This window comes from Sarcophilus harrisii, chromosome 2, assembly GCF_902635505.1.
Source record: "Sarcophilus harrisii chromosome 2, mSarHar1.11, whole genome shotgun sequence".
NCBI lineage: Eukaryota > Metazoa > Chordata > Mammalia > Dasyuromorphia > Dasyuridae > Sarcophilus > Sarcophilus harrisii.
This window is the reverse complement of record NC_045427.1, coordinates 183393945-183415959: the sequence shown is the minus strand read 5'-3', so window position 1 is coordinate 183415959 and position 22015 is coordinate 183393945. Positions and strand designations below refer to the sequence as shown.

The 22015-nt window shown below is 35.5% G+C and overlaps 1 protein-coding gene across 2 annotated transcripts; it reads left to right on the top strand.

The window, feature by feature from the left end:
• The first annotated feature begins 6141 nt into the window (after nucleotides 1-6141).
• Nucleotides 6142-13057, top strand: LOC100935350 (ribonuclease H1). 2 transcript variants are annotated; one of them, XM_012539903.1, is made up of 6 exons: nucleotides 6142-6321; nucleotides 7312-7408; nucleotides 8973-9027; nucleotides 10651-10735; nucleotides 11926-12050; nucleotides 12645-12905. In XM_012539903.1, exons 1-6 carry the CDS (start codon nucleotides 6231-6233, stop codon nucleotides 12723-12725), a joined length of 534 nt encoding a protein of 177 aa, XP_012395357.1. In that variant the 5' UTR covers nucleotides 6142-6230; the 3' UTR covers nucleotides 12726-12905. The 2 variants fall into 2 exon arrangements, with proteins under 2 accessions (XP_012395357.1, XP_012395356.1); XM_012539902.2 differs by having other exon boundaries at nucleotides 6167-6321; nucleotides 7297-7408; nucleotides 12645-13057.
• Nucleotides 13058-22015: the final 8958 nt, after the last annotated feature.

Below are 22015 nucleotides of genomic sequence, written 5' to 3'. Positions count from 1 at the left end.
TCTCTTCCCTCAGTTTACATGGGAACTTTGACATGTAATCTCTGTCCTAATAATTATATTTTGCATTCACATAATACTTTTTAGTATCAAAGTGTACCAAAAATGTACACAGAAGCTGAGAAGGGTCAGATAGGTTATGTGATTGAGCCTGTTTGATTATTATCTCAAAATCTTAAACATGTAAAAAAAATAAAAACACCTGTGAACTGCTAAAATGGAGAAATTCATTCTGGAATGAGCCATGGTCAAAGCAAAGTTTACAAAGATTATAACTCCATTTATTGCCTGAGAAAAAGCAGCTTGCAAGAAGAAAAGAGACAATTTCTCAGCTTAAAGGAAGTGGGAAAAGAGTGGGGTATTTATACGTTATTTATGACAGTGCAAGGAAGCCAGTTAAGGGAGAAACACAATAGAAGGAAATGTCCGGAAAGAGGGAGTCCAAGAAGACATCTGCAAGCACAACAAATCGGAAAGCAGGATGTTTGCTGCTCTTTAGATAATTTAGGAACCAAAATATCTGCAGGTCTCTATGACCAGGTCAAGATAGGTTTCAACAGGTGTCTCCAAGTTCAGTTAATGTTTACTCACAAGCATGCCTGGATTTCAGAAATCCTCCTGATTGGCTAGCTGTTGTGCTACTCCATAGTTTGGTTCCCTGGTGAAAACGAAAATTCTAGTATATTTAATCAACTTAATAGAGCCATTACAAAACTCAAATTCACCCTGGACAGCATACACTTTTAATATCTTGAAGCCAATCAAGTTAATGCAAAATTAGCACATTTAAAACAATGTTTCTAATCCAATAAAGATCATGTTACTTATTCTTCTAATAGAGTAATCAGTAATAATCTGTTACTGCATAATTTATTCTGAACATTTCAGGATGTTTTCCCCTCTATTTTTCATTCAATTCAAATCAATCAACACCCTTTTGCAAGGCACTCTGCTAGACTACTAGAGGATAGATTGGATAGATTCCCCCTTCCCTCTCTCTAAAAAAAAAAAAAAAAAAAAATGCAAAGGCAAACAGTCTATGCCCTCAGTTTTCATTTCATTGGTAGAACAGATGATGCAATATAAATACATGTAATGTCTATGCAAAGCTAAGCCGTTATTTTAAAAGTTAAAGAGCCCGAATATAAATTATGAAACAAAGCCATAACCAATAAAGTCTTCCCCGCGGACAATGTAGATAATCGTTACCCGGGAAACTTGCAAAATTAGAGCGTTTAATTTAAACTTATTTTTGTGACTGCATTGTTTTCTGTGAGGCGGGTTAAATGGATCAGTCACAGTTAAAAGAAAAAAAAAACATATATATAGCCAATTCCCTTTCATAAAAGAAAAATAAGTGGCCACCGGCAATCTTGTTTACTTTGGCTACAATTTTTGGAATAGAGAATACGCCTCCACTCACTTCCTCCTTAGAGTTCCCGAAAGCACCTTAGTATTTTAAGAGAAAAGATCTTGTACAGATTTACAGGGTAAGTACTACAGCTAGTAGCCTGAGGAATCGGCGTCTAGAAAGCTTAGATGAATATAGTCCCCTGAGGAAGTTTGAGCTGTTCAGCCAGGGTTTGTGTGCCTCTTTATTCAGAATTCTTGCAACACAAAACTAATTATAAATTGCGCGCTTTGTCTGAGCGGGATTTCTAGGACTAGGGTAGGGAGGAAAATCCTGGGGAACTTCCGGATAGCAGACCATGGAAATATGGGCGTTGATAAATTATATTATTTTGGACGAGTTATACAATTGTAAAGCTGAAAGCAATCTTAAAGATGTTGAAGTTAATACAATTTTAGTAATTTGATGCCAAAGGAAATGTAAATAATATTTGCATAGTAGTTTAAAGTTTGCAAAACACTTTGTTTGCATTATCTCTATTGAACTTGAATCTCAAAAAATTATATAAATAGTGTTACAGATATTGTTATCCTCATTTTATAACAGGTTGAGACGTTGTGATTTAGCCAGGTTTTAACCTATCTAGATTTTCCTGATTTCAGGCCCACCATTCTATCTTCTATGCCACATTGTCTCTCCTGTTAATAGTTGATAATATTTAGAGTCAGAATAAAGCTACCAATTAGTGATTTAATCATAGATTTAGAAATAAATGATATCTTAAAGGTTAATGAGTCTACCCTTATCATTGTAAAGAGTACCCCTTACTTAAGACAGCTTCCCCAATCAGTTAAACTAAGAAAGCCCAAGGGACCTCAAAATACCCTAGAATGGAAACTGAATCACCCACTCATAGTAAGATCCACAGAGATGTGGGTGGGTTTGGGTCGCCAGCACAGATGGGGCAAAGGGGAAGCTTCAATGGGGCTGAAACCTCCAGGTAGTTTTAAAAGTCCAGCACTTCTAGTAGTTCTAGTGGATTTGCAATCACTCTTTTTGCTGTGAGGAAGTGGCTACTCACCTGATTTTCCAATGCTACATAGCTTTGTTGCTTTTCACCATTTCCAAGGCCTCACCCATGGATGGGAGTGAGGGAACACAGTGAATTCTGACTTCTACCTCCACCTTTCCTTCCCATCCCTGCCATTAGCACAGTTTGTTGGAAGTTTCCAGTGAGTTTTTATTTTTAAAAGCATCAAAAAGAAATAGATTGGGGGGAAAGGGGAAGGGGAACATTCCATTCCAATACCTTCCCCATATATTTTCCTCTCTGCCTTCTCTTTAACCAATGGGCAATCCAGTGTAATAAATTGTCAACCAACCACAGGATATAAGTTTATGACCAGGGAACTTACCTAGATTGTTAGGGTGTCATCTAGATTTCCAATATAGAGCCACTTATGCTAATATTTACACAGTCTCTCTAATTTAGAACATGACGAATAGAAAATGTAATGGAATTTCAGGAATTCAGGAGTCCTCTCCATATCATAATGAGATATAATGGACCGGGTTTTGTGGGGGTAGTGTTTAGACTTGTGATTTAGGAGCACTGTACAGTTAACTGGCTTTACTACTATGATAAACATAGCCCAAATTTATCAGAGGCAAAACTTGAATCCAGATCCTCCTCGTTCCAGAGATTTCTCTTTGTTTTGGCACTATTTCATCATTAATTCCCTGATTATCCCACTGCCCAGACTCTTTAACCTAGCACTGAAGACCCTATATAATTCCAGCCTCATCTCTGATCACCCTGTCAAACAATGGAATAAAATACTCCTATAAATCAGTAAGCTTTTTGCTACTGTTACAAACAGAGGCTGGATAATCATTTGTGTGAGATAGGTGGAGGAGACTCTGGCACAAGGTAGACTTCAGACTAGATAAACCTCTAAAATTTTTTATAATTCTCACAAAAGGAGAGCTCAGAGAATGGTCCCTGGAAGAATTTTTTTTTTAATTTCTCAAAATAGTCGTCAGTCAAAAAACATTTATTTATTTAGTGAAATGAGGCTTTATTTTTTAAAACAATTTCCAGAAAATAATCAGACTCTAAGAATATACATCACTTATGATTAAATACACCAAAGGAAAAATATTAACAAATGTCAATTATTAGAATATTTAATCAAATGGAATACATAAAAATAAAGCCAAATAAAATAAATACAAACATCCTATTAGCCAGAATCACCAAATCTAAAATATTTCCTGTACTGCTTATTCAATAATAATTCTTAAATTTTGGCTAATCAATAAGTGTGACTAAGTATTTTGGATTAATATTTCAAGCTATCAGACATCTTTACAAGAGTCACACTCAATTTATTTTATCCCATTATAGTAATCAATAAACATTTATTAAGAGCCTCCTATGTGCCAGGCACACGTACTAAATGCTAGAGATAAGAAAAAAAGCAAAAAAAATAGTACATATCTATCAGGTACTCAAAATCTTAATAGGCAGATATGTAAAAAGGAGCTAAAAAAAGACTGGGGGAAGTGAAGTGGAGGAAGGAAAGGTAGGAAGGGCTGGAGATATGATGAAGTTCTGTAGCCAGGTGGGAAATTGTGAGATGTTTGCCTGGGTTGTTGTTGTTGAGTCATTTTTCAGTTATGTAACTCATTGTGGCCCCATTTGAAGTTTTCTTGGCAAAGTGGTTTGCTTTGCAGATAAGGAAACGGAGGCAAATAGGGTTAAGTGACTTATAGCTAGTGTCTGAGGCCAGATTGGAACTCAGAAACATGAGTCTTCATGACTCAAAGGGCATTCCAACCAATGTGCCACCTAGCTGCCCTGGGACTCTGCCTTAAATAGAAGCTCCCTGACGTCATCATCCAACCTCTCTAGGGAGAGGGAGAGGCTAGGGTGACTAGCATGTAGAATATTTATGTGAAAGTGATGTAATGTGATTTTGGGGTCCCCTGACCTTGGGACTTCTGTCCTAATGAGTCCTTGGTCTTCTGGCTTTGGAATCTGCCTCAGGAAACTGAGCACACTCAGTTTATCTGTAGGCCACTCTTAATTCATTTGGAGGTTATTTCCCAGCCTTACCCTTAGATCATAGAATTAACATATATATTATTGAAAGCTGTGTAAGTACTTCCTTGCTTTAGCCTTTTTGGATTCTCTTAGAATTCAATCCACTCAGTAATGGCGTCACATTGCTTTTAATAAACTTTGCCCCTTAACTAGGAGATGGGTTCAAGCCTTAATTCTTTAGAGACACCTCGTGACGCTGGTGTGGGACTTTTGGGGTCCCCCTTCTCAACCTCAACAAAAATATGGGTGCAGGAGTTGGGCAGGATGAGAAGGCATTGATGAGATCAAATCTGAAGTAATGCAGATAGCATTATCTTTGCTGAGCTTTGCAAAGAAAGACCTTGTTTCTCACACTATCTCCAATTTTGAGAGTATTAGAATTATATTAATCAACACATGCTTTCATTCAAAACAAAGGAGGTACTTTTATTGCCAGAAGGACTCCAGAAGAAAGCGGACAATGATCAGCCCAGGATAAGAATTGATCACCTAGTAATTACTAGAGGAACGGAAGTATAGAGTGTCATTGCTTCTCATTTCTCATGATCTTAGAGGAAAGGTAGTGTGTCTTAATGGATTGGCAGCTGGACTTGGAATCAGGAGAACTTGGGTTCTGTGTCAGACAGACAGGTGATGGGACCCTGAACAACTCCAGGCCTATAAAGTAGCAGAGGAAGTTTGATATGCAGGGTGAAAGCGAGCTTCCTCACAAGGAATTTACCTATTCTACTGAAATCATAGGTCTGTGTAAAATCAACAATAATGAAAACCACATTGGTAGAAGATATCTCTTTTCATTTCTGAATTATGAAAAACCACATGTTAATTAAAGATGAGCTTTGCACTTCATGGAAATATTGAGAAAGACTTTGTGCTTTGGAAGTAACTGGCATATAGTTTCAGCTTCTCTTTGGTTGGGTCACCAGAGCCATTTCAGTCAGAACAAACCCCCCACCCCCACATAACACAATGTCGTAGGAGAAAATTTATTCAAACTTTTAGCAAAGGAAACATCTTTTCATTTTTAAAAAATTATTCCTATAACTTCTTAAAGCAAATCTATGAGTTCCATCATCCAAAATTATAACTTTTTCCTCCAATAGATCGTAAGGTCTTTGAACACAGAAACTGTTCAAGTCTCTCTTTTAATTCTAAATAAGTACCTACTGGGTTCTAGAAACGTTCCTACCATTAAACCAACCACTTGTTCATTTTCTTTCCTTGGAAAGCCTTCTCTCCTGTCAATTAAAATTAAAATTTAAATCTTACTCACCCTTTTCCCCAAGAGCAAACCTCCTCCATTGTGCCTTCAGAGATTTACCCTAAGGAGAAGTATATGTAGATACTACTAAGCAGTTTCCCAGCCTCAGCAAATATTGTTTTCTGTAAGGCTTCTAATTTGTTAATACCTGGAGGAAAAGGTGTGTTCCCTTGGCATGTCTTTGTATTCACTACTAGCACCAAGTAGTCTCCTGAAGCTTAAAGGAATACATAAATTAATACGAAAAGACAAAAGATTAGGAAAGAAAAGCTTAGGGAGACAGAAAACTGGCCTAGGCATAAAAATGGCCCAGAGGCATCAAATATATTTTGTACGCAACTAAGATAGAACAAAATGCTCTTTTCACGACTAAAGAGGGGGGAGAGGGGGAAGGAGGCGGAGTCTGGGTTGTAATTTGCAGCACCACCCACCAGCTTTCTTGGCTTTTAAAACTGTTTCCATTCTCTGAAGATCAGTTACTTTCTTTTCATATCAAACTTTTGTAGAGACTGAAGATGAGCTGGAAGTACCCTCCAAACAGCTATTACTATGACTGTCAGAGTGGAAGCTCTGGAAGCCAGTATGGGCAACCATACCAAGGATCAGGTAGGTCCCTAAAGGAATAAAGATGGTAATAGGATGCTTAGCTGGAGACAACTGGGACGAAGTTCTCTTCTCAGAATAGAATAGGGGATAGGTTGCTGTTCAGCTTTTTTGCCTTGTTTCTTGAGACTTTTCCTTGGTTATAGAGTCAAAGATTAAAAGTAAAAACATTTTTGCAGGTTATCTAACTTCTATTTCTAATTTTAAAAATGTTATTTAAATCTGAACAAGGTTAAGTGCAACAGATGGGTTTTGAGTTCTTCTAGGTTTTCAATACTAAGCAAAAAACCTTCCCACAAAGGTTAAGGATTTTGCTGATCAAAATCATTGCCGGAGTAAGAAGCCCACTAAGAAGTGGTTAGGTCAGATGGAGACTGGTCATGGATCATTTTTGTGCATCTGTGTCATGATGTGTTTTAGATAACCTTTGGGCTTTCCTTTTGAGAGAATAGGGATCTGGATCCTAATTTTACTAGCCTGAAAATGTGTCTAAAATAGGCTTAATTTTAACGTTCAGCAGGGGTGTAATTGCAAACTGATTTTTAAGGAAGTCTAAAGAATTGAAATTGGAAATTGGAAACAAGTCTGACTTGGGTGGCAGAAAGGGTGTGGCTGTGTCTTGTTCATCAAGAACAGAACTCAAAATTAAGTTTTTAGAAGTTTACTAATTCATGGCAAAAAGTCAAATTATGTGACAACCCTTTAATCTTCCCTAGTTACACATTATCTAGGATTCGAACCAGGGAACAGGAAAATAAAACATTGGCAGGCACATAGTGAGATTCTTAATAAGGCACATAAATTGATTACAATGTTACTTACATCAATCTTTGGATTCCTTGGAAGGTTTCTGGGGTCAGCATGACCTGGGCATTCTGGGGTATGTGTATATAGTTTCATATTGTGCAAGTCTATATTGAAACAATGCAGTAGTTAATAATTTGCCCCCAAAGTCTCACTTAGGCTAATACACTGCAGAAATTTGTTTTACAGACCCTGAAACTGTGTATATAAAAGGTGCCTGCAAAAATAATGGAAGAGAAGGAGCACAAGGAGGTATTGGTACCTGCTGGGGACCAAACCATAAATTGTAAGTACATAGTCTTGCAAAAAGCTACAAATGAGAACATTTTTAAAGACTTAATTTTGGGAAAGTCATAAGGCAAGCTCCAAAATCTTCCTTTTTCAGTACATTTTACTAATAAGTGAGAAAAATTTGGAAGACCAATAGTAAAAACTTATTTTCATTTAGATTTGCAAGTCATTTACCAATTTCCTGGTAGCCTGAGAAATCATTAAAGCAATATAAAATAGGACTGCAATAATAATCTTGGACCATTATCATCCAACATTACTAGACCTCACTTATCTCCCTTTTACCAGGCCAATGAATTGCCTGCGCCTTAGCAGCCTCCGTCTTAGCAGCCTCCGGTCAATTTTGTAAATTTCCCAAATGCTACCCTCAGATCCCCAAGCTTTCTCTTGTGGACTTTTGCTTGTTATACCAAACAACTTAATTTGCAAAACTTTTAAGATGCTCCTAACTCTTTCCACATGGTGACTTGCTATTCTCTTTTTAGTATTTTATATAAACCCTATTCCCATCACCCTCCTTGGGTACCCCAGGACTTGCTGTATGGCACTATGAGCTACAGTTCACTTATTTTGACTAAAGACTAATATTTTGCTATATTGGCTATCTTCTCTTGAATTCTGGTTGACAATATCTGATTCCTGTCAGATTAATTTATGAGTTATATAAAAGTTGCTTGGAATTAGGTTTAAATTATATCTACAGAACTGTTTTTGCCTTTGTACTTCCCCTTTTCTCTTTCTTTATGTGTCAAGTCAATACATTTTAAAATTGCAAAAACAAGTTATTGTGTTTTCTTTGTCTTTTAAATAAAGTTTGATCAGAACTTTAATCATTTTAAATGGAACCACTTGAGAATTTTGGTAATTCATTTCATTTCAGTTTAAGCTTTTTTATAAATATGGGTTAAAGAGTGTAATGATTTGCAGGTTTTTAATTTGGAACTGTTGAGTAGGCAGTCAAAATCTAAAGGTTTGGGAATAATCAGAATCCTACTTTTGTGTAGGAATAGAGTCCTTTTGGGAAAATGAGGGATTTGGAGTTCTTTGTATAACGAAGGAAATCTCCTGGTTTGAAATTAACTCCTTAGCTTAAAATACGGCAGATTTACTTTTCAGTTTATTGGTGGTGGCTGTTTTTTAACTAAGTTTTAAATTAAAATACATTCTTTGTCTTATTTCTTACTTAACCTTAATCATTGTTTTGACCTTGTCTCAAACTGAGATTCTGGAAAAATTTTAGTTTAAAGGCCAAGGTTTCCCACTGCATCCAGGACTATCTACAGGTGCCCTGATTCCTCTTGTCTCTGAATCCAGATTGTTCCAGAAGAGTGAGACTGGTGACTTTGCACAAACCTTCCTCATTTAAATTCAATTCACTTCCAACTTATAGTCTTAGAAAACATAAGGTAAAATGAAATTCCCAGCAGGCTTACTTTAAGAACATGAAATCGGTTTTCCTACTATGTTAATCTTTTTAACCTTCTAAAATTCAAAATGTTATTGTCTGGTATATCTTAATGTGTTTTGTTTTGGTTTTGTACTGTGTTTTGTTATTGTAGTAACACAAGTAGTACATTTTCTGGACGACAGACAAATCAAAGTGCATCATTAGAAGTAAGTTAAAAATCTACTGGTCATCCTGCCATCTGGGGGAGGGGGGTGGAGGGTAAGAGGTGAAAAATTGAAACAAGAGGTTTGGCAATTGTTAATGCTGTAAAGTTACCCATGCATATATCCTGTAAATAAAAGGCTATTAAATTTTAAAAAAAAAGTAAGTTAAAAGTTTTGACCTTTAGGAAGAGAAAAGGGGCTTCTAGCTATGTCTAAAAGACAAACAACTGAGAACTAATACTATGTTTATAGTTAAGAAAATTCTAAAATTCTTCACAAGTTAATTGCACTCTGATCTTTAAGTCCTGGTTTATTCCATTTTAAAAAATAAACAGCTGCTGAAAAATTACTAGTTTCATTAATGTCCACAGCCAAAGAGGCAAGATCTTTTTACCTGAGAAGTTGTTTTATGGCTAGCATTTATATATATTTGCAAAAAGTGTTGTCCACTACAACTATAAGGGACTACAGGTTATCACCATTTTACAAAAATGGAAATTTAATTTAAGAAAGATTTAAGTAATAGCTTAAAATCACAGAAAACTTAAGTGTCTTAAGGCAGGATTTGAATTCTTAATATTTGTAATTTCAAGTGCCACCTATTTACTGGGCCACCATTTATTAAGTTCATTTATCCTTATTGAATTTAATCATTTTACATCTAGGTAATGGTATCAGAAAGTTAAGGGTGAAGAAACCTTCTTAATTTTAACTTGGAAACAAGCTTTAGCAAACTTGAAGCGCGCATTGACATTATACTTTTATTGGTTATCCCTGTGAAGGGAATGAGAGCTGAACAATTACCTTCTATTAATATTTTCTATGTTGGTGTTTCCTCTAGGATGTAAATTTGTGTCAAAATTATATCTTGCTATGATTCCCCTCATGACTCCATTCCTTAAGTATATAAGCAGCTAGCATAAGACTAGCATAAGATAACAATTATCAGAAATGATTGTAAAGGGAAATACAGAAGTAACTTGCAAAACTGCCTTATAAATTAGAGAAGCATAAAAGCCATTGGCACACGGCCTGGTAAATGAAGATCACATCTTGGACGCTGTTAAAATAAAAACCAGCTAGGCCCTAATGTAAGAGCTCCAAACAGCCTATCACAAGATTTATGTAAGTTTTGGTTCCCTAAAGTAATACTGATAACTTTTGAGATTATATTGAAATGTTAATAAGCTAACACTGAAGTGATTTCATTTCCAACTAGCAAAACTGTCCCCAGAACATTTTTTCACCTGCAATTTCTTTCTTTGCTTTTAAGTTGTGATGTTGAAGATGTGTTAACATTTCAGATGTGTAAATGGACTACTAAATAACCTTTTAATTTCCACCTTTGGTACTTAAATTCATAATTATATTCCCATTTCTAAAACAACATTTCACAATTACTATGGGGGTATACATTGTCCAAGTATTGTCCATATTTGACTGGGGGAGGGGCAAGGGAGGGAAACAAAACAGGAGTAAACTTAATGCTAGTTTTCACAATCAAAAGCCACAGAGCTAGAGAAGGGAATGTGCCTTGAAACTCCTACATTCAAAAATATTCATTTTTAATTCCTTTCTAATTGACTGTAGAAATGGTGAATCTCATGCCTTAATTATTTTTTCAAGGCAGCTACAAAAGGCATTGAGCAAGCAAAGGCTCAAAATAAGGACAAAATCACTGTGTGCACAGATAACCAACTTATCACTCAAGGTAAGTTGTACTACTATTGGGGATGCATGTCGCATGGGTGTCTCTGTAGTGGAGAAAACAAGTTCACTTATTTCCAGAAGCTTAGCAAAACTGGTAAATCCATCCTCAAGAGATTCTAAGTCTAAAATAACTAGGAGGATCTCTAGTCTATTTTCCTTTCCTTGGCTAATCAAAGCCTCCTGGACCTTTCTCCATTAAATATCAAAGTCACTTCATCTATTTGTATTAACCCAGGTCTTCCAAAATCATTACTCTTATTCCTGTCCCAAACTGCTGCACTGTAGTGAGAAAGGAGATTGGTGGGATTTAGATCTGTATATATTTGAGAAATTGCAGTGCCTTTTAAGATTTCCAAGCCCATGGATGGGGGGAAGGGAGGGATCATGACAGGTGGTGGATGAACACAAAAGCCTATTAACATTAGCAAAAATAAGTAAGTTCCCAGTAATGTTTATATGATAATCTTCCAAGGGTTAAAAATAAGGGAAACAATGGATATATAATATTTGGATTCTTTAAGAGTTTTTTCTCTTAAGTTGTAAAAGAGTCTTAATGGATGGAGTGTACCAATAAAGATAAAACTGCAAATACTAAAAAGTTAAATTTAAGCAGTAGAACTTTGTGTTCTAATCCTAATTGACTCCTGTAGTTATCAGCTACATGACCTGGCTGAATTCTAAACTTATATTTTACATCCTTAAAATGGAGAGAATCTCTGCCTCTTATACCACATACAATGAAAACTGAATTTGAGCTACCAGTAGTAAGTATATTTTTGTTGGTAATTTATTAAAGGCCTTGGCTTGATCTTTCCTAGGTGTAACTTTTCCAAATCTAACCTTATGATCTTGAATAATGGCCTTTGTCATTGGAAGTTGGTTTAGCTAACTTTGTATGTGTGTGGGTGCTTTATTGGGATAGAGATTATTACTGTTGTTCTACATTGAAACTTTTCTATTAGTAGTCCTATATGAAATTACATAAGGTTTTTCAAGGTAATTTGAGGAATAAGTGATTTTTTAAAAAATAAGTATTTAGACATTGGCTGGAAAAAATGAAAACATCATCTTTAATTCTAATTATATACTAATATGGACAGAATTTTCCTTAATTATGTAGTCTCTGGTGGGGGGAAATTGGTTTTTTCCCAATTTAATAATAGAAATAAGGAAAGATAACTTTATGTGCAGGTATGAACGAGTGGATTGACAAGTGGAAAGCAAATGACTGGAAAACAAGTAAAAATAAAGATGTTGTCCACAAAGAGCAATTTGCCAAATTGGATTCTATGACTAGGGACATGAATGTCGAATGGGTAAGGAATTTTAATAGGGAATTCTCTCTTAACAGCACAAGGAGGGAACATGGTTATCTAGAAATCAAAGTTCAAAGTATAATTTGGAAAATCTTCAAAATGGCTTGTATGTAAGGAGGACACTAAAAGACTTAAAATAAATTTTGGGGGGTCAGGAAATCACTGAATCCTTGTAATATAAAAATTTAGGAATATGAATAATTTAAGAATTTAATCAAGCCATTTAAAAACCCAGGCTTTAATAATTGTACTTTTTATGTGAGCAATATGATCTTATCTTTAAAAGAGACTACCCTGTACAGCCAATTTTCACTTGTTCTATTTAAATGGCATTAAGTTAGAGTGAGCTTTTTTTAAAAATGTACCAAAGAAAAGGAGAGATCTTAGATGCATGCTTTTAAAATGTTAAAATTTCATAGTTGGTAACACGAAGGAAAACTATTAGTATGAAAAGTCATTCACTCCCTTTCAGTATATTGAGATGAACTTAGATCATTTCTACAATGTTGTGAATACCAACTCTGCCTAAGTCTGGTGTTTGAGATTTTTCCTCAAAGATAAATTAAATTTCAACATATTCTTTTATTTTAATAGAAATATGTACCTGCTGGTTCAAAAGTAGAAGGCAATACTGAAGCTCGAAGACTAGCAAAAGATGCAACTAGAAGGAAGTGAGAAAACTAGATCAATACATAAGATGGTTAAAGTTTCCCTGTTTAACACTGCAATACCTTTTCTCTCCCCTATTCCCTTGTTTTGGAATTATACTTCATGGCTATCTTTGCTGTTTTTTTTTTTTTTCTCTCTGCTGTTTTAATTTTTCCTGATACAAACAAGAAAGGAATGCATACTGTAGAAATTGTTCAAGAGAAGTCTTTATTTACCCAGCAGCTACTCCCTCCTCCCCCCCCTCCCCCGCCATTCCCTCAAGTATGTACTCAACATTCCAATCATATTAGTTGGAATTTAGTAGGAATAAAAATTCAATAAAAGTCTTGTTTTCCACTAATTCATAATTTCTGGTTTATGCGCACTCTAGACTCTTTGATAAAATACCGCTTTTTCCATTTAAGAGTAATACTGTGTTGACAACAAAAGGTAAAAAAATTCAATAACAAAGGAAAAGACTCAAAACAGATACTCTGATGAATAATGTTGATTAGTTCACATCAAAATTTTTTCCTCATTCTTATTTGTGTAAAATGTGTTTTATAATTCCTGGATACTGGTTACTTATATCTTATTTCCATTAGACCTCTTTAGACTAGCCAACTCTATCGTTTTTTGTAAGACTATGAAAGTAGAATAGAAGCTGTGACTACATTCTGGGTTGTAAGGCTTACTCTGAACTATTAGGAGCTCTTAAGTGATATTAGATAATTTTTCTATGTGCTTCCTACAATTATTATACTTGATTATCAATTAGGGAATAAAGCTAGATTTTTCTTTAAATGGAGATAATTTGTAACCTATCAAGTCTTGATATAGCATAAGCACTAAACTTCCCAATTTAAAAGTGGGTTCCTGGAGAGGATACTTTAGGCAAGTGTAATAGTTGTTGGACTTCTGTTTTTTGAAATCCTAAGATTATCTTAAAAGTTAGCATTTCTTCATAGGTTCCAAAGAACCTTGAACCTGTTATACTTGGCAGATTGTCCTTTGCTCTGATTCAGAATTGGTAATTGCTGTCAGTTCTTTTTTAGATAGTGATGAGAAGCAAAAAACCAAACAAAACTGGTTACCCAAAGTCCCTGAATTCTTTTAAGGTTAGGGGAGAACAGATTGGGCTGAAGCCCAAGCCTTCAGCAAACTGAAGCAAAATTATGCTAGTGCTAGATGATAGGATCGTATCTGGATTTGGGTCTTGTAATTCCAGAATCTTACTTTCTACTTTGCTGCAGAAATTAGATTTGGCTTCTGAGTAAGAACAGTCATATAAGTCAAAGCTTATTTTTACCAAAATGGGGCTGGCCAAATAGCATGGAAACTAATTGGCAATTAGGGCCAAGGACAGCCACAACAGCTTTTATAATTCCTTCGGAATAGGAATATTAAGTCTGATCAAACATTTTTCTTGACAGTAGGTCACAGCATCTGTTAAAAAAAACCATCAAAATATTAACTTGGTTACCTGCGATCAAGGCAGTTTTACAGGGCAAGTGTAAACACAGCTAGTCTAATAAACATTGATGTTGGCATTTAGAAAATGTTAGCAATTTTCATAAGCTAATGTAGGGCCCAGAGTTACTGTCCAGCATGTTCTTTACACTTGATTTGCTCATTTCTCAGTCCATTCAAACTGAAGAAGCAATGATCATATCCCTTAACTTCTACCCAGTAACCTCTAAACAAAGCAAAATTTTAAGACCAACTAAAATGGCACCTTCAAGAAGCCATCTTTCATCCCCCTAGCAGGTAAAACAAAGTATTAACGTTGTACAGTATTAAGTATGCTATTCATATGATACAATTACATATTTGTATCTCACTTGGAACCGAAGGCATTGCTTCTTTTGACATACTTCCTCCCTTTTCCCCCTCTCCGCCCCAAGCTAGGAAGATCTTATTAACGCTTTTGGGCATCTCATTCTAGTCTTCAGAGGTTAGAGGTTAGGAAATTATGACTTAAAACTGAAAACTTGCTTTACTGTAACTTCCAAGGGTCTTATTTCTCCTATTGGTATAAACTCTGAATTTCCTAAAACAACCTGGTATAACCCGGTCTTGTTTATTCTTGGGCTGAAGTCCTAAAATTTATGGGAAAAAGGCAATAAAAATGCTAATGAAGAAAGACCCACAATTGGGTGGGTGCCAGCCTGTCTGGCTGTTACCCTGATATGATAATATATAGCTTCCAGGGGTAATGTTTCTTTCTCCAATGGCAGCAACCTATTATCTACTTACCCACTTACTGTTTTATGGTTCTAAATTGGAGGATGTGGTAAGTGGGGGAAGAGAATTGGAAAAAAAATGATTTCCCTTGGGGAGGTTCAAAAAGGGGGGTCGTCTAAATAAACAGTTATCAGGCATTTCTCAGTGTTTGGGCATTATGCTGAGGGATGAGTCTAATATGTAAGCAGACAATACTTAGAAAATCTATTAGAAAACAAGTGCTGGAGCTAAATCTTAAAAGTAGTATTTGAAAATGATTTCCAGACACAGAACGGAGTTGGAAGTGCTATGCATTTGAGTGTGCAAAGATAAGCTGAGGGTGTTAAAGGGAGAAATCTCCCAGTTAGTTCATGTGGTAAGCAACTGCTACTTGAATAATGTTTAAAACATAATTTCATTATACTTAAAATGCAGGTTTTGTTCAGTCTTTTCAGTCAAAATCATGATGCTATTTGGAGTCTGCATAGACAGATGCTGAAATAGTTTGCCATTTCCTTCTATAGCTCATTTTCTAGATGAGGAACTTGAGACAATCAGTTAAGTCACTTGCCCAGCTAATGTGTTTTAAGCCAAATTTGAATTCTGGTCTTTCTGACCAACTTCAACAACATTCTATCTATTGCTTCTTCTGGCTGCTGGAGCACCAATATGAGAGGCAGAAAAATCCTGAACCCTCAAGTGGAGCTGATAAAGGTAACTTAATTAGGAAAAATTGAAATAGAAGGGCAGCAGTAATTTAAAAGCTTTTTTTCTTCTTTTTTTTAATTATAGCTTTTTATTTACAAGATATGTGCATGGGTAGTTTTTTAGCATTGCCAACTGCAAAATCTTTTGTTCCAATTTTTCCCCTCCTTCCCTTCCACCCCCTCCCCCAGATGGCAGGTAGACATGTTAAAGATGTTAAAAGTATATGTTAAATACAATATATGTATACATATCCATACAATTATTTTGCTGCACAAGAAGAATCAGACTTTGAAATAATGTACAATTAACCTGTGAAGGAAATCTAAAATGCAAGCAGACAAAAACGATTGGAAATTCAATGTAGGAGTTCACACTCATTTCCCTGAGTTCTTTTGTTGGGTGTAGCTGGTTCTATTCATTATTGAACAAATGGAACTGATTTGGTTTATCTCATTGTTGAAGAGGGCCAAGTCTATCAGAATTGATCATCATATAGTATTGTTGTTGAAGTATATAATGATCTGATCCTGCTCTTTTTCACCCAGCATCAGTTCATGTAAGTCTCTCCAGGCCTTTCTGAAATCATCCTATTGGTCATTTCTTACAGAACAATAATATTCCATATTACTCATATATCACAAATTATACAGCCATTCTCCAATTGATGGGTATCCACTCAGTTTCCAGTTTCTGGCCACTACAGAGAGGGCTACCACAAACATTTTTGCACATACAGGTCTCTTTCCTTTTTTTAAGATCTCTTTGGGATATAAGCCCAGTAGTAACACTGCTGGTTCAAAGGGTATGCAAAGTTTGATACTTTTTGAGCATAGTTCCAAATTGCTCTCCAGAATGGTTGGATGTATTCACAATTCCACCAATAATGTATCAGTGTCCCAGTTTTCCCACATCCCCTTCAACATTGACCATTATTTTTTCCTGTCATATTAGCCAATCTTGAGAGATGTGTAGTGGTATCTACTACCACTTAATTTGCATTTCTCTGATTAATAATGACTTGGAACATCTTTTCATATGGCTAGAAATAGTTTCAATTTCATAATCTGAAAATTGTTCATATCCTTTAACCATTTATCAATTGGAGAATGGCTTGATTTCTTATAGAGTCAATTTTCTATATATTTTGGAAATGAGGCCTTTATCAGAACCTTTCACAGTAAAAATGTTTTCCCAGTTTATTGTTTTCCTTCTAATCTTGTCTGCATTAGTTTTGTACAAAAGCTTTTCAATTTGATATAATCAAAATTTTCTATTTTGTGATCAATAATGATCTCTAGTTGGTCCCAAATTCCTTCCTCCTCCACAGGTCTGAGAAGTAAACTATCCTATGTTCTTCTAACTTATTTATAATTTCATTCTTTATGCCTAGATCATGAACCCATTTTCACCTTAATCTTGGTGTACAATGTTAAGTGTGGGTCAATGCCTACTTTCTGCCATACTAATTTCCAATTTTCCCAGCAGTTTTTGTCAGTGAATTCTTATCCCAAAAACTGGGGTCTAGTGTCAAACACTAGATTATTAAAGTTATTGACTATTTTGTCATTTGAACCTAACCTATTCCACTGATCAATTAGTCTATTTCTTAGCCAATACCAAATGGTTTTGGTAACTGCTGCCTTATAATATAGTTTTAGATCTGGTACAGCTAGGCCTTCATTTGATTTTTTTTTTCATTAGTTCCCTCGAAAGTTTTGACCTTTTGTTCTTCTAGATGAAGGCTTTTTATTTTTCAAAATGCATGGACAATTCTTCATCATTAGCCCTTGCAAAATCTTGTGTTCCAATTCCTCCATAACCTCCCCTAGATGGCAAGTAGTGGAATATGTGTTAAATGTAGTAGAAATATGTTAAATCCAGTATATGCACACGTACTTATACAATTATAATGCTGCACAAGACAAATCAAATCAAACCAGTAAAAAAAGCAAAATAAAATGCAAACAAAAACTAAAAACGCTATGTTGTGAACCACATTCAGTTTCCACAGTCTTCTCTGGGAGTAGATGGCTCAAAGTCTTCATCACTGAACAATTGGAACTGGTTTGAATCATCTCATGTTGAAGAGAGTCATGTGCATCAGAATTGATCATCAGATAATCTTGTTACAGGGTATGATCTGGTTCCACTCATTTCACTGAGCATCAGTTCATATAAGTCTCTCCAGGCCTTTCTGACATCATCCTGTTGGTGGTTTCTTAAAGAACAATAATATTCCATAACTTTCATATACCATAACTTATCCAGCCATTCTCCAATTGATGGGTACCCACCCAGTTTCCAGTTTCTGTTCACTACAAAAAGAACTGCCACTGTCACAAACATTTTTGCCCATGTGGGTCCCTTTCCCTCCTTTAAGATCTCTTTGGTATAGAAGCCCAGTAGAAACACAGCAGTAATATTTTTAACATGTAGCAATCATTATGGCCTCTCAAAGGTGATCAAATCCATTTTCTTCTACCCAACATATAAATCCTATTTACAACCTCGACACTTTTCTATTTGGAAATTGTAGAACACATTGAACTCAAAAATCTTTGGCTCTAAATAGAATTCCATTGGTGCTCTGTTAAGAGATTGTGTAAATGGCGGAAAGCATTTAAAAAGGTGACCAGCAAGTGGCAGAGTTGGACAATAAGCAAGAATCCATCCAGGTGTCCCCAGAGGCCATACTTCAAGAATAAGGCAAAAATGTTGGTTGGCACTCAGTTGAAAATGTTCTCCTTGCAGGTAATGAATAAGATTCCCACTACTTTGGAACTATAATTTCAACAAGAAAGTTAAAAGAAAAGTGGACTAGACTTCTTCGAAGGGGAGAACAATTCAGATTTCACATTGTTTATTTGCAAAAAAACCTGGTTGAATGTGGTGAAGAATCAATATAGGCATACTAAACTATGAAGAAGTCAATACATTTAGAAAATTGTTTTCTGGCTTTTTTTCTTCACTCTGAAATTTTAGCATGATTAGATTTCCAAGTGCTTTTTAGGATATTAGAATTCTTAGGGACTTTATAAACCCCAGTTGCTGATGTGGAGCAGAGAGATGGAAGTTTCTTTTTCTGGCCATCAAACTGCTGTTAGAATCCTTTCTTGTAATATATCCTTTTTTCCATGTGATCTGTCACCATTGTGCCTCATGTCTTGGGTATCTACATCATCTGGAATCAGCAAGGGTCAGCAGGCAGAAGGAAAAAACAGTGAAGAAAAGCCATCCTGTGTATTTTGCCCAGCTCCCTCTCCACATAGAGCTCACAACACAGCAAGATAAGTATTAGTTTTCTCCAATCTCTATTCCCTTTTGCCTTCCCTGTCTACTGAACTCTCTGCAACTCTCTTCTATTACTAACAATATTATCTCTAGCCTTCTAATATTCTTTCCATCTTCTGGTGTTCTCTGAATCCTAACTTCCTCATTATGATACCACTCCTCTTGGTTTCCTCTCCAAGGATTATCATTCCTTCTCTCAAAATCCAAACAGAGGTAGAAGGAGTTGGTACATTCATTGCCAGTTTCATAGTCTTTTTCTAACATCATCCTTCAGCATCCCTCCTTTACAGTTAATCCCATCCTGTTTAGAGCTTTGTTGATGACATTAAAAACATTCAGGTCACTCTCTTACCCCAGTAAATCCAGTACTTGGATTACAGTCACTTACCCTAACACTTTATATCTGACTTCTCTGTTTCTCATCCTCCCCAACTTCCATGATCTTTGTCCCCAATGTATCTTAAAGGTTGTTCCCCCAGCACCTGCAGTTATTGTAATCATCCTGACTATTGCCACAGGAATTTGATGAGTTTTGCACAGCTCTACCTATGCAATTCACTTCATTTACAAGTCAAGACATCACCTTCCTGATGTCACTGTTTCTCTTCAAGAATGAAGGACCACATATTATTATTCGGTAAGAAATGACCAGCAGGATGATTTCAGAAAGGCCTGGAGAGACTCACATGAACTGATGCTGAGTGAAACGAGCAGGGCCAGAAGATCATTATATACTTCAATAACAATACTGTATGATGATCAAGTCTGATGGACGTGGCCCTCTTCGACAATGAGATGAACCAAATCAGTTCCAATAGAGCAGTCATGAACTGAACCAGCTACACCCAGCGAAAGAACTCTGGGAGATGACTATGAACCACTACATAGAATTCCCAATCCCTCTATTTTTGTCCGCCTGCATTTTTTATTTCTTTCACAGGCTAATAGTACACTATTTCAAAGTCCGATTCTTTTTGTACAGCAAAATAACTGTTTGGACATGTATACTTACATTGTATTTAATTTATACTTTAACATATATAACATGTATTGGTCAACCTGCCATGTGAGGGAAGGGATGGGGGGAAGGAGGGGAAAAATTGGAACAAAAGGTCTGGCAATTATCAATGCTGTAAAATTACTCATGCATATAACTTGTAAATAAAAAGCTATTAAAAAAAAAAGAATGAAGGACTACTACCATCATCATCACCACCACCACCACTACCAACAACAACCTTAACTACCTGCAGGGGTGAATATTTCTACTACCACACATTATCCAGATAAACTGAATTTGCTCCAGGTTCTGGGATTCCTAGTTATGGCTTTGGGGTTTTCACATCCGAAGAAAATGATCTAGCAATTTTTTTGATAGTAGGTTTTACTGGTTATTTTTTATTATAGTAATTTTTAGATATTCCCCTTCTGCTATTCCTAATGGACCCATGCTTATAATCATATTTTATTTTTCCAAATACATGCAAAAATAGTTTTCAACATTTACCTTTGCAAAATCAAAAATTTCCCCCCTTCTTTCCCCTCCCCTTTCCCCAAGACAGCAAACAATCTGATATAGGTGAAACATGTCCAATTCTTCTGAAGATATTTCCATATTTGTTATACCGCACAAGAAAATTCAGATCAAAAGGAGAGAAAAACAAACAAGAACAAAAAAGTGAAAATACTATACTTTGATCCACATTCAGTCTCCACAATTCTCTCTCTGAATGCTGATGACACATTCCATCACAAGTCTATTGGAATTGTCTTAAATTACCTAATTGTTGAAAGGAGCCAAGACCATCACAGTTGATCATCATTTAATTTTTTTGTTATTGTGTGCAATGTTCTCTTGGTTCTGCTCACTTCACTTAGCATTAATTCATGTAAGTCTTGCCAGGCTTTTCTGAAATCAGCCTGCTCATAATTATATATAACATATATAATATATATATATATATATTATATATGTTATATATAATTATTATATATATAATTATATATATATATAATATATATAACATAACATATTCAACCATTCCCAAACTGATGGGTATCCACTTAATTTCCAGTTCCTTTGGGCCCATGCTTATTATAAAGAAAATCAGTTAATCAAAACCAATCCAAAAGAATGACAGCTTCTATCATTGTATACAATATTCTAAACATGTAGTCCCTTCCCTCAATCTACTGAAAGGAGACATATGACTCCTCATCTTTTTTTCAAGGACAATTACCATGAGAAATAAACTAGTTCAAGAAGAAAATCAAACCATTATCACTTTTTTCAATATTAAAAGTTTATTATTATTATTATTATAGCTTTTTTATTTACAAGTTATATGCATGGGTGATTTTACAGCATTGACAATTGCCAAACCTTTTGTTCCAATTTTTCCCTTCCTTCCCCCTACTCCCTCCCCCAGATGGCAGGTTGACCAATACATGTTAAACATGTTAAAATGTAAGTTAAATACAATATAAGTATACATGTCCATACAGTTATTTTGCTGAAAGAAAAAAAAAGAATTGGATTTTGAAGTAGTGTACAATTAACCTGTGAAGGAAATCAAAAAGGCAGGTGGACAAAAATAGAGGGATGGGGAATTCTATGTAGTGGTTCATACTCATTTCCCAGAGTTCTTTCCCTGGGTGTAGCTGGTTCAGTTCATTACTGCTCTATTGGAACTGATTTGGTTCATCTCATTGCTGGAGAGGGCCACGCCCATCAGAATTGATCATCATATGGTATTGTTGTTGAAGCATATAATGATCTTCTGGTCCTGCTCATTTCACTCAGCATCAGTTCATATAAGTTTCTCCAGGCCTTTCTGAAATCATCCTGCTGGTCATTTCTTACAGAACAGTAATATTCCATAATATTCATATACCACAATTTATTCAGCCATTCTCCAATTGATGGGCATCCACTCAGTTTCCAGTTTCTGGCCACTACAAAGAGGGCTGCCACAAACATTCTTGCACATACATGTCCCTTTCCTTAAGAAAATCAAACCATTATTACTTTAAAAAATTTCTGAGACATAGAAAAATTATTTAGATATAAAATTGTTTTAATATTTCAATTTTTA

Bases quoted from the DNA above. Each gene is read 5' to 3' on its own strand.
- LOC100935350 (XM_012539902.2), top strand. From the start codon at position 6,231: ATGAGCTGGAAGTACCCTCCAAACAGCTATTACTATGACTGTCAGAGT. The intron at 7,409-8,972 runs GTAAGTACATAG...TTGTTATTGTAG, and splicing joins TGGGGACCAAACCATAAATT to TAACACAAGTAGTACATTTT. The intron at 12,051-12,644 runs GTAAGGAATTTT...TTATTTTAATAG, and splicing joins GGGACATGAATGTCGAATGG to AAATATGTACCTGCTGGTTC.